Source organism: Aristolochia californica, unplaced genomic scaffold (genome assembly GCF_029961685.1).
Source record: "Aristolochia californica isolate CCGP_79_NKW_82.1479 unplaced genomic scaffold, dmAriCali1.0.hap1 SCAF_3, whole genome shotgun sequence".
In the NCBI taxonomy this organism is placed as follows: Eukaryota; Viridiplantae; Streptophyta; class Magnoliopsida; order Piperales; family Aristolochiaceae; genus Aristolochia; species Aristolochia californica.
The window spans coordinates 4,367,001-4,380,780 of record NW_027181992.1 but is presented as its reverse complement, the minus strand read 5'-3'; the positions used below and the strand labels follow the sequence as shown (position 1 = coordinate 4,380,780).

General features: G+C 36.7%; 1 protein-coding gene across 1 annotated transcript; it reads right to left on the bottom strand.

Moving 5' to 3' along the window:
• Window positions 1-407: 407 nt before the first annotated feature.
• Window positions 408-4,519, bottom strand: LOC137958628 (cyclin-SDS-like). Its single transcript, XM_068805701.1, has 7 exons — window positions 3,365-4,519; window positions 3,105-3,272; window positions 2,131-2,297; window positions 1,136-1,264; window positions 850-1,030; window positions 731-775; window positions 408-597 (listed from the first exon to the last, which is right to left on the bottom strand). The coding sequence occupies exons 1-7, from the start codon at window positions 4,517-4,519 to the stop codon at window positions 565-567; spliced, it is 1,878 nt and encodes a 625-aa protein (XP_068661802.1). The 3' UTR covers window positions 408-564.
• Between the last annotated feature and the right edge of the window lie 9,261 nt (window positions 4,520-13,780).

Here is a 13,780-nt window from a genome sequence, read left to right as displayed (position 1 = left end):
GTGAAGGAATTAGCCTCCCAATTTCCCTATTGAATCACTTATTTTGGTCCGAGTTACAAAGAAAAAGTAAGTTCATTTGCAAGTTGCAACTTTCCTTATGTACAAGCAAGTCAGATCTTTTCGTCCTTGACCAATTTCTCCATTATAAATGGGTTTTATTCAAATTCTTCTAGTCATGGAAGAGACTAAAGTATTGACCAAGCAAATCTGAAATGGTTTTTCAAACTTTTATAAAATTACGGATTCCGAAATTACTTTTAATTGTATAGCGTTGACGGAGCTAGGATTGCTCTCGAGCTACACGCGATGCTAATCAGCTGATCACGGACTCGAAAGTGAAACAATTTATAACATGATTCATAGCAGAAAATAGATGTAAAAAAACTGAAAACGAACAAGGCCTTATCAGGTTACAGGTAAAGTACAGTATAATAGGTTCTAATGGGCTGAGATCACCTTATGAATTTGCCCCTCATATTTGACGGACTACAATGAAATCGTACACGGTTACATTTGGAGAACAAAACTTTAATTCGTATTAGAAGGCTGTACGGAGTTTCACTTTTAACACACGTATTTAATCAACCACTCCAGGCTCTGCATATCACAATCCAGAAAATAAAGTATCTCAGTCTCTTATTCACCCACGGAAAATTAGAGTTGAGGCGGAAAGCTAACAGGAAATAGGAAATATAGCTAGTTGTGCCCGATGCTATCTATATTCTCATACCTCTATGCATTCTGGCAGATCATCGTTTTTGGTCCTCACGTGTGTCTGCAAGCCCGTATTAATTAGCGCATTTTAATTTAAATGGTAATCATGCCGTGTTTAAGAATGGGTTTATGTACCTCAATGACATGGTGACAGGAGGATTCGCAATTGGCTGCTAGGGAAGCTAGAATGACCAACCCAGCCGCAACTGTGGACGACCAGAAGGAAAGCCGCTCGTGGTCAAGTAAGGATAGCAACGCCAGGTATCGGGTGATTCTCTCTACCTCCGTATCCGCCTTTGCGGCCTTAAGATAAAACCTTGTTGAGACAGAAAAAGAATAAAAAAATCATTTGTCAGTTTTCTCGAAAACTGTTTTCCTGATTAGACGCAAGGAAATCCGAGAGGCAACAGATGGGTCTTACCATAAGAAGTTATAAATGGTCGGAAGCAAACATTTGAAATGGAGGATTTCCTGCACCAGCCATTCCATGGCCACTACCTCGCACCTGCTGTAGGTATTGCTCCCTACCTGGAATATCATCTCGCGGATACTGAAACATTCATGAAGACAGCGTTGAGTCGATGTATCTTGCTAAGTTGGTGTTCTTGATAGTAGAAATTAAAAAGAGGAAGGTAAGGATGATGTAATGAACAGCTTTGAGCTACTTCGCTCATAACGGCCAAGATCCGTCTTATTATTGTTGTAACAGAATGCTCTCTTATAGTGCAACACGCTGTTTTGAGCTCGAAAGGCACCGTAGAGGCGCAGATACGAGATGCATGTGTTGACGACACCTAATAGCTAGTTTTTCTTCTACTGTTCTACAAAGGCACTTATGCAGTTAGGCTAACAGACGTCTTCATCGTTGCGTCTCGAGGGAGTGCACAGCGGCAACGGTTACGTTACAAGAGGGAGACTTCACAAGAGAAGTATGCAATGTTCACGTTACCTGACTGCTGCCAGTAAGAAGCAAATCCCGTGACGGGCTGACAGCTGAAAATGACAGAAACAATCTGCACTTCTAACATGCAGGTATCCAGGTAACTACATTGTCGCTGCACAGCTCTCACGCTTGGTTTCCAAATAAATAGATAGCACTCAGAGCCATTGTCCCTTTCGAAGGTCGCAGGATATCGCTATGGGCTATCACGCTGGGTTTCTTTAATGTTAACCGGGTTCTACGGTCATGAGTGCCGTCTATTCGTGTGAGCCCCCGTCCGTTGTAGCCCGGTCACAGAGCGACAGTCTCTAGGGTAGAAAGTTTCGATTCATCTTTTCGGAAAATTTTATTAAAAAGTAAAAAACCATGCAATTCAAAAGAAAACGATAAATATTGGTGGATAAATGATTATTATCTTATTGTCTATTTTCTATTGTCTACTATATTTGAGCAAACTGTGGGAAAGTGAAAAATACCTGTTCAGAGGCTGCTTTTCTTCAATCCTAGTAGCAAGTGTGCAACAAGCAATCCCAAGTAGCTGTAGATTTTTTTTGCTTTGGAAGAATCCTTCCCTTAGAAATCTATCAAGCAGGCTCACCCCCAGGAATAGCGTCTCACAATGCAGCCCGTTCAAACCCGCGTGCTGCCAAAATCCACAATGATTCAGCTAAACGGCAGTTACAAAAAACAATAGGGAAACTAGCAAACTTACATTTCGGGTAATGATAGTTTCGTAAGGATGAAGAACGTGTAATTTCTGTAAAACTCCCGAGGTAGTTCCACCATCAAGAATTTGACGGTTGAAAATGTCTAGAATGAAAGTCAACCATCAGTTTGTGGGGACTTTGATTGGGACCTGAAATGGGAGTCCTACTTGAATAGGACCCACGTGAGTGTGGCCCTCTCGTGCTTCCCTTCTAACTATAGAGAGCAACTGTCTGCTGTAAATATCCGCGAATTGTTTTACGAAGTTGCACAATTCGACGCTGAGATACTGCTATCGTGTGAAGTCACAAACCCAATTTCTAAAGTAACCGCGACATTTCCGCTCTAAACAAACCCGTGCTAAGAAAGATAATGGAACCCGCTAAATGATTGATTTCTTTGGGAAATTGACGCCCAATAATCAGTGACCGGAAGAACAAATTTTCTGCGGTCAGCACTCAGCAGCCTCTCAGCTTTGCCTGCACGTGCCCTAGAGTCCTAGACTACGGAAGGAAAAGAGCAATGCATGCCTCCTGCGAGTACTACGGCTTCACACGTGCGGCTGGCAGAGTTGCGTCAGTCGAGGTAACAGAGGAATAATAAGAGTTCTGCGTCCCAACCTCGAACTCGCCTAATTGTCTCGAATTCATAAGAGAATAACAGTCGTGGAGGAGGAAGAGAAAAAACGTAAATAAAGGCGGCGGTAAGCAATAGCATACGTAGTCCGACACACTAACTTTCTCACCTGTATAATCCAGTGCACCATGAGAAGCCGCTGATGTAGCACCATTTCTCCGTACTCTGGCAGTGCTCTGTAGTCCTCCGTGTAATCGTGCGGAGGAACGTGTCTCCTCTCCCAGCATCTGAACATCTGATAGCTCTCTTCATGCTCTTCCTCTTCCAGCCTCAGCAACTGAGTAGTTTAACAGGTGAAATAAAAAGAGCTAACATCAATAATATCCTAAACACTATAGTAAAGTCAAAAGACTGAATGCGGAAGCTTACAGTAAACTCGTCCGAACATTCTTTTGTCGGTTTCGAGAGACCGGTCAATCTCACAAACTGTTTCGAGAACTGAAGGTTCAAAGAGAAAGAAGCCGATTGGACTGATGTTTCACCGGAGATCTTACAAAGATCTGAAGAAGAGAGTGATGACAACGAGAAATCAGAAAAATAAGTGTCTGCGTCTGGACTCCTTGGAGAAAGCTCCTTCTCGAGATCTGAAGACGTCAGCTCCTCGCATGTTTCATAATCAGTTTCATCTCCGACAGTTAGTTTTTCAGAACAAGCGAGATCAGAATCGCACTCGAAGTTATCTTCTAATTTCTTCTCAATAGTAATTTCGTCGAAATTTGATTGTGTGCTTCCATCAGGTCCAGTTTGGCATACATTTTGAGCAATTTTGTTTTGGCAAGCTGATTCTAGGCAGGAACTTTCAGAAAATGCGATTATGGAAGCAGATTTCCCTTGAATTTGAGGTGATTCCGGAGCTACTTTAATTTGATTGGTGAATGCCTCAGAATAGTCCTTTGCTCTGCGGAGTCTTGAAACGTCCTCTTGACGACTTAGTTTGAGGACTTCCAGAGTACTTTTTTCATCTTCCTCGGCACTGCGAACGATTTGGCAAGGATTCTCGTTCGGCTTCAATTTTCCTTGAGAAAGCACCTTCGAATTGCCAAAATTTCCATCGTCCCTTGCAGAAACCGAATCTACGCAGGAATTTTCCGACAAGTCGACATTGCAAACTTTCTTACCTTTGTTTACAACCGATCTTGCACTTCTCCTCTTTCTGCAGTGAGATCGAGTTCTTGTCCGCAAATCATCTGCTTCCGATTCAATGTCAAGGACTCCGCCTACATCATCATTTTCTTTCTCCTGGCGTGGATTCCTCGCTCTCTTTTTCGATTTCTCAGGTCTCACCCAAATTACGCCGGAGTTACATGACGCGCTCCGTAACTGACTCGAAGTAGACGATGCGGAAAACTCCATTTTCGCTTCTCCGAACTTCTCTTCCGAGGTTCTGTCCGGAAACATGAACTGAGGAACACGTTTCAGACGAGGAATCTTCGAACGTGGCTTTCTCGATAACGAAACTTGCTCGAAATTCCGCCATTTCTTCGGATTCTTTAGTCGAAGAACCAGATTGACGTTGCTAGGCATCGCGATGATTGAATTTTGGAGTAAACTGTTTACAGACAATGAAAATTTGTGGTGGAAAGAGACGAAGCTCGGGGAGCCAGAGAGAGCAACTGCCTGAGGTCGTTCCTTTTGTCTTTTATAGATATTGCGTGGCATCCCTGTTCTACACCCCTAACGACCACGTTGCTTCGTGTGCACAGCTGTTTTGCGTTTACCCTCGAGTTGCAGTCCTTTTCATCCGACGGATGAGATTGCGAGTAAGTGGACATGACATTGGCTCACTATATAGTAATAATTTATATTCAAATCCCAACAAATTACTAAACGGATCCGTCCATGCACGAGGAAGGGCTTCCTTTTAGAATCGAGGATGTTAACGAAGACGTTTATAGGGTAAATTTTAAATATTATATTTGTTTTTGGTTAATTACATACGGTCGTGACTGATAAGTATGTCCTAGAGGGAGAGAAAGCTGGGTTCAAGTCCAATTTAGTCTTTTTAGAAATTTTGATCTATTTACTATCATGACATATTTTTTTGTATTTATAATAATACCATTATCTTAATTTTATTATTAGAATACATTCAAATAAAAATCTCAAAAATACCATGTAACATAGAAGAAATCTGTTATGTTCCTAGGGTTAAGTACATAGACCTTCCGTTCCAAACAGGCCGGTCTTTTGAGTAGTATTGGCTAGGTGCTTAACATTTGGTGTCAGAGCGGGCTCTCACGTCGCGAATTTGAATCCCCAAAAGAGTTCCCCGGTGTGGGTGCAGCGAACCCCGGACGCGGTGGCTGTAAGGGATTATGGGATCTTGACCCGGCCCTCGTCGCTAAGTGTTAAGCCGTTGTGGACGTCGGCTCGCGAAGGTGGGGTGTGATGTTATGGTCATGGGGTTAAATATCTATGCCTAACAGGCCAGTCTTTTGGGTAGTATTGGCTAAGTGCTTATATCAAAATCAATTTTATTTTCTTTTTTACCTATTTATGGCCAAAATTTTACAAAAAAAAGAAATAAATGACCCTTTTTGTCCCTCTCTTGATCAGTATTACATCTAAACTATAGAGAACCCCTTTATCTTTCCTCTATTATTTTGAGTGTAAACGATGTTAAAATTTAAGGGTATTTTGGTTATTTTACCTTCCTCTTATAGTCCTCTAGAAGTAGCAATGAGTTGATTTCCTTTTTAAGAGTACAAGGTTCAATTTTCAGATTATTCTGAATTACATTTAGTGAGTTATGGAAGTTTTAAGTGTTGAAGGGCAATTTTGTAACTTTATTAATCTTCACTTAAATGATAATTAAATAGATAGGGTGTATACTCGTCCCCCATTGAGAGAATCAATGCACTCTTCCCCTCTTTCTCTCTATTTTCTCTTATCAGTTTCCTTTATTCTTTAATTTTATCTTGTACAAGGTAGTCCGGTGATAAGATCCTGTTGTGAAGCTTCTTAGGCGTTCTCTTTCAATCTTCCTAAAGTCTACATACTCCAAAAAAGAGGAGTTCCACAATTTTTTGTTGATTGAAGGTCAAGTTCAATTTTTTGTGTCATGACTCTAAGGTTGATAATTTATACTGCTAATACTTGAATAATTCTAGGTTGTGCCTTGGGTTTTATCATAATCAAAGTCTAGAATCAAAGTCTCCAAATTTATGCTTGGTCATCTTAGTAAATGTTGACTTCACCCTTGTTCTTGGTGACTTTTGGTCTATTTTGTTAAATTGCTTTTGTTGCTCATCTTATTGGATTAGTATGATTGGATTTAAGATTTGGATGCCCTACTTGTTCCTTGTGTGGAACTTACCTTACCCGCACATGCATCATATTATGTTTGTTGGTGATTGTTTTGGTGCCAATTAATTTGGTGCATTGTGGGTAATTCCGGTGAAGTATTTACACCAGTTAAAGAATATGGAAGTTCATGTGGCAAGGATAATATTATGATTGGTACTAAAAAATTGAATGACCAAGATTACTTAAGGGGGGGTAGTCTACAATGAACTTGAAATGAAGTGAATAATTCAATTTATCTTAAACGAATTGATTCAACTTCAACTCATCCTTGGGTGTTAGTGTAGACGAGAGATTCTAGTGTTAGTGCCCCCAAATGAAAAGTATGATATAAACAAGATAATGAGTAACTTTTTATAATATACTTAAATAGAACATATACCTAAATTGATACTTAACCAAAATAAACATGGTTACTAACTTACAAGTGATTTAACGTGTAGTATTAAAATATGTTAATATCCTAATTAACGAAAAATTATATTATATCACTTAATGATTATAGTTTATAATAAATTAATACAATAATTATGTGTGACTAGAATAAATAATTAAAAAAAGAAAAAAATAACATGTAGTATTAAAATATATTATTATCCTAATTAATGAAAAAACTATATTATATTACTTAATGATAATAGTTTATTATAAATTAATACAATAATTACGTGTGACTAGAATAAATTATTAAAAATAAATATATAAAAGTAAAAAATAACATAAGAGAATATAATAAATAAATAAATAATTTTTAAATAACATTAAATATATTTTAACATTAAAAACCACTAATTTAATACAGTAATAAAAAATTAATATAATAAATAAATATATATATTATTTTATCAATAACATAATATATATATTTTTATGTATTATTAATTAATAATATATTGTCACAAAATTTAAAAACATTAGTTTAATTAATTATAGCAATGGGATAATTAAACCAAAACAATTTATCAAATATTTATTTTAAATTTTTTTAATTATGACTATTAAATCACTAATTTAATATATTAATTATAAAATTAATATATTGAACAAATAAAAATAATTATTTTATAAAAAAAATTATAGATTATTTTTTTATGACGTAGTTAGGAAAAATTAAACTTTGTCTTCCTCACAACACGCGTCGTCTTCCTCAACGGCGGGAGACTATGGCGATGGAGGCGGCAGACCAGTGGGCAATAGTGACAGAGGCAGCGCTCCAACGGCACGTTGAGAGGGAAAAGAGAGGGAGGCCAAGAAGTTCGGCCTCTCGTGCTCTACGATGGAGGTCGAGAGGGAGAGGAGGAAGGCGGACATGGGGGGTGCGGAGAGCTCTAAAATTCAATTCTGGTTCGCCGTTCCAGTCGAATCGTGAGCTTAGCTCGACACTGTTAGCGAAGCTCTACACTACGACAGAGCATTTCCATTATTTCAATTATAGAGCCAATCACACAATTCTCTCTTTTCGGCCGTATGTAGAATTGTCGGAGCGAGCAAAGCAACTGCAGAGGGTGCTACCTTTGGAGCTGGAGAGGAGAGGGAGGCCGAGATGGAGAGGAGGAAGGCCGACAGGGGGGAAGGAGAAACGCGTGTCCCACGCTTCATGCGAATGATTCGGAAAAAAAGTTTGAATCCAAATTCCACGATTTTGCCTGATAGAATGAATTGACGTGATTCACTTAAAGTGTGATTCATTCTACACTAATCCCTTAATCTAATGAACTACGTAATACGGGAGTAATTCATCTCACTTCATGTTGGACTAACCCCCCCTAAGTTGGTCAAAGTCTCATAGGATCTATCTCAAAGCTAAGAAAAACAATAGATCTCTTAGAGATGATCTATTTGTCCCCTATTATTGATGATTGGTAAACAGAAGATAGATAGGTAACTATTTTATAACTAAAAATTATGAAATCAAATTTTAGAAGTCAGATTATGAATTATGAGATTGTTAAGGAAATTTGGTCGTCTTTCGAGTTTTTGTTTGCCTAGGAAAGTATTTGTCAAGAATTTATGAATTATATGTCAACTTGTTTAGTCTGAAAAGGGTTCACAAAAAAATTACTGATTATTACAATGAGTTGCAAAGTATTGTAAAGGAGATTAATATCCACCATCCTTTCCACTAATGGGAAAAATCTTCTGAAGCAATAACGACAAATTTATATAGCAAAGTTCTTGGACAATCTAGGATTTGAGTATGATGCAATTCAAACCTAGTTGACCATAGGTTGATTCCTTTCTTGTTTTTTATGACAAAAAACACTTAATAGACCTGCCAAATTAAAAATTAAGTATTTTGTATACTTTACCTTAAAGAGACATGCATTTCATGGTCTAAAGCTTCAAAACGAATCAACCCTACTCACGAGCTCAAGCATCATGGAAAGTCAACTCATGAAGAATTGGACTATTAGAACATACATTGTATTTATACATGTTTTTAAATATCATATACATATTTTCAAACATGTTAGAGCATTTAGGATTACTCGTTCTCATGCTTTTAAAGTTAATTTAAATGAATTGACACTGGAATAATCGATCAACATCTACCAATGGTCGATTATCCAGAAATGCACATGCCAAGGTTATAAAGCAAGATCAATCAACCTAAGTCGATTGATCGATCATCCAGAACATAAACATTTCATGCTATAAACTATGATCAATCATACCACTTGGATTGATCGATTAATACTATCCAAGAAAGTTAATTTTATATTGAATGATTGATCATCCTACATGACTAATTGATTAGACAAAGTATTGCCAATCAGAGACATAAAACTTTGTCAGAGCATCATATGGTCGGTTCAACCTTCTAGTGGCATTTGCAATAAGCTCATCATTAGCCAACCAAATTGATGTAATTATTTTGTCTTATCATTTGGCTTATAATTTCAATCTGATCCTTGTTTGGAAGTACCATCGAGCATCATTTTTTGTCTAGCCAAAATCAAAGTCATCTATTTGAAATAATCATTCAAATGAATGTGGACCTTGTCATATTCTTATTATCTTTGGTTTACCAATATTTTATTTTATTTATTGATGATTTTAGTCGTCTACTTGAATGTATCTACTACCAGAGAAATTTAAAGTTTTCAATTATTTTTGAATTCATACAATGAAATATAGACTCAATTTGGCGCTTCTCTTCACATCTTTCATACTAACAAAGCGTTTGAGTTCATGAACTATAAATTTGGTTCTTTTTTTAGATGAATTATATACAATTCATCAATATTTCGGTGTATACTTCACATCGGAATGAGGTGATAGAGAGAAAGAATCGTCATTTACTTAAAATTGCATGCACTTTCTTCCAAAATCTTATTGGGGTGATATTGTCCTTATTACCCATTTTCTTATCAACAAGATGTCTTCTTCAGTGCTTGGTGTGAAAAATCCTTTCCAAATACTTAAGCTTGCTGGTGAGTTGTTTCCTCTCTATCTCCATGTATAAAAAATTTGGATGTGTTTGTTTTATGCATGTCTTTGGCCAATCTATTGACAAATTATTCCCTAGAGATAATAAGTGTGTTTTTCCTGTGTATTCACACATGTACACAACAATGTTATAAATTCTATCGTCCTTCTACCAAGAAGACGTTTGTGTCTAACAACAACACCTTCTTTTAAGATGTTCTGTACTTCTTCATTAGACAAATCATCTAATCCACCAATTTTTTATGCAAATATTATTGGTCTAAGTCATGTGAAAGATTTCTTTTAGCCTTTGCTAAGTATTACAAAACCAAAGTCAATACAAGTTTATTAGTGCAAAAAACTCCCACGACAATATCAAAAACTCTCTTTCACTACCTTCACAACACCTTATTCATTTGTGGTTCCCGAGGCAAGTGATCTTAACCACTTTATTGGTATTTGGAAAGGTATCCATACTTGTACTAGATATCATATATCTCAGTTATTCTACTTTGCTTATCTGGTTCTTTGAAAAAATTTATGTTATTCTTTCTTCAGTATAGGAAGTCTTTGATAGAGATAGAGATAAACATAATGATAGATATAAAGATAACTAGTGTTTGTATTAGAGTTAGAAGTCTTGTCATCTCCTTAGTGGAATCAGGTTATGGACACAAAGATAGAAGCCTTTTGTAACGGAGGCACATGGGTATTAGGTGATCTATCTCTTCTGCCACTGTTGTGTGAAGTAGTTGATCACTAATGGATTTGTTGACATGCATAAAGCCAAACTTGTGGCTAAAAGAAAATTTTGTGGTTTTTCTATTGTAGTAAGTAAGATTGACATCTATTTGGATTATAGTTTTAATCGCATTGAACAGGGTTGGCCTTTATTTTAGTTGGTAATAAAAAATGCATTTTTATATAGGGGTTTGAAAGAGAAGTTGAACATGAAGCAACCTCTTGGATATTTTACTCATGGTGAGATTGTAAAAGTGTTTAAGTCAAAAAAATTCTCAATTTAAAATATCAAACAAAGTCCTTGAACAAGGTTTAACAAATTCGGTAAGGTAGTTATGTCATTCAAATTTTCTGGAACCATTGTAATCAATTCTTGTTTGTCATGAAGAGGCCCTCTAGAATTGTGGTGTTGATTGTATATGCAAATGAAAAAATAATTGATGAGGTGAAAAAGTATTTTGCCAAACACGTCTAGACCCAAATGTAGGATCACTCTATTGAATTTCTAGAAAAGAGATATACTTCTCTAGCTTATTGTAATTTGAGTACAATGAACCTCTATTTATAATAAAGAAAAACAAGTAGAATCTAATTACAATTAAACTATTCTTATCCCAGTTACACCCAAAGTTAAGGTAGCCAAAAGAGGACCGAACATAAATAGAAGACTAACATAACCAAAACACATTTAACTGAGGCTCTTTAGTGAGTCCTCCTCCTGTGAGATTCCTATAAAACTCCAATATTAATTTTGGCCTTGAGAGACTTCTTATTGTGAGAGTCATGTCAGGCACTTCCTTATCTGTTCTTCAATACTCCCCCTCAAGTTAGAGTTTATAACTTCAGCTTGCAATAAAAAAAATTATTGGTCTTCAATCTTCACTGGCTAAAACTTTTGGAGTTGATGATGCATAAAATACACAACCATATAACAAAAACTTGAAAACAACATCGAAGTGGGAAATTATTGCATACCTTGAACGAGCATGCCATGGAGCAATTAATTTTGAAAAAAAAAATCTGATTAGATGAGAAATTTGGCTAAAAATTTGGGATTTTAGGAGAAAAGTAGACTCAATTCATGCCAATCAATGGAGAGATAAAAGGAGAGATTTTTGGTACAACTGACCATCACAAATTGTTTGTTACTCAAGAAACTAGACTCAAATATATTGAAATTTATATCTAATTTGACATAAAAAGATTCTTTATTGAATCTTTTATGACCTCTTGATTTTCTTTGTTCTGTAGCTTGTCCTTACCGACTTGAATGTGAATATCTCCTTAAATATAGATTAGATTGACATAAAATTTTCTCCTTCTAAAACTAGACTTATATACCTTTCATATAAGTATAATTTCTTCATAAAATATATTTTTTTTGAGATAAAGAATCTAATAGATTTTGGACTCTTTAATTTGGCCGAACTGAGTACTCTTTCATGTACAAAAGGTTGGTAAATATATACTACAATTATGTGACTAAATATATCATTTGTTATGATTGTGGTCAATCAATTTATGGAGTATCCTCATAAGATTATTCTAAAGGGCACTCAAAGAACATTCAGATATTTGAAGGGACACTACATATAGGTTTGTTGTATAAACCACTTGGCCATTTGAAGATCGGGGGATATTTAAATTCAAATTTATGCAAGGTCCAAATGGAATCAAAAATCTACTATTGGCTAGAGTTTTTTTGTTGAAAATTTGATTAGTAGGAAAAACAAGAAATAGAATGTGGTGGTCCACTCTAGGGTAGAAGTAAACTATAAAGCAACATATCTCATCAGCTTATGTGGGTTAGGTTAATTGTAGGAGTTGAGCTTCTCCACTACACAGACCATGATCATGCATAATGATAATCAAGTTGAGAAATTTTTTTTTGGCTAGTGATGTAGTATTCTATGAATGGATTAAGCATGTTAAAGTTGACTATTGTTTCATTTGCAATGGTATAATGAGTGGGGCAGTGGTCACTCCATATATTTGGTCTATTGATCATCTTATTGATATATGTTATCAAGGCCTCAAGCAAACAATAATTTGGGAGTTTTTGTACAAATAGGAGCTTCTGAATATAGACACTCCATCTAGAGGGAGAATGTTAAATTCATGTGAGAAAATTATAGTCATTTTAGCTTCCTCGGTTAGTTGTAGGAGTTGAGCTTCTCCACTACACAGACCATGGTCATGCATAATGATAATCAAGTTGAGATTTTTTTTTTGGCTAGTGATGTAGTATTCTATGAATGGATTAAGCATGTTAAGGTCGACTATTGTTTCATTTGCAGTGGTATAATGAGTGGAGTAGTGGTCACTCCATATATTTGGTCTATTGATGATCTTATTGATATATGTTATCAAGGGCTCAAGCAAACAATAATTTGGGAATTTTTTGTACAAGTAGGAGCTTCTGAATATAGACACTCCATCTAGAGGGAGAATGTTAAATTCATGTGAGAAAATTTTAGTCATTTTAGCTTCCTCGTGTAGTTCTCTAGAAATAGTAGTAAGTTGGTTGTTCTATTAGAATCATAAAGTTCAATTTTAATGTTACTTTGAATTGTATTTAGGGAGTTTTTTTTTTGGTTGGGATTTATTAAAAACAATAAGAGCTTCTAAAAGATGAGACTCTCATTCTCAGTTGTGTATGATGAGTGAGACCCATTCAACCGTAGGAATACGTCCTTCGCCTTAGATGCATGCACACTTGTTCTCTCCTCTCTCACTTTTAAGTCTTCCGCTGATTCATTTGTCACTTCAAATGGCGAGGAATATTCGCCCTGTTCACAGCGAGATGAAGACAAGTCGCTGCACAGAGAGATGAGCACTGGAGTCAAAGCGACCGCTGTTGCTTGCGTACCACGCAGGCACGCACGTCGAATTACGACCGTCTTTCTTTCCATATAAGTCTTCTTCGTCGTCTTCTCCACTTGGTAAGGGAGTCACAGGAGTAGAGCAAAGATTTTGATCAGTACTATCGTTTGCATCTAGTAGATCGATGGCTGAGGCACTCAACACAAGCCACGGGAAGGAGATGCAGTGGGAGAAGTGGGCTAAAGCCAGATCTGATTCTTGCCCTCTCCTAAGCTGTGTCGTGGAGATTATCTCTCTTCTCTGCTGCCACGTCTCCGACGCGGAACCTCAGGAGAGTTTCCGTATCGTCGGTAAAGAAGGCGTCGTAGCGGCGCAGAAGCATTTTCAGCAAGTTCAGCATATTCGCACCAGTTGATCCGAGAATATGGAACAACGGTTGGTTGAAATATTAAAGCTTGGTAGGGTACGATCAAATCAAGGTGTGGGTTT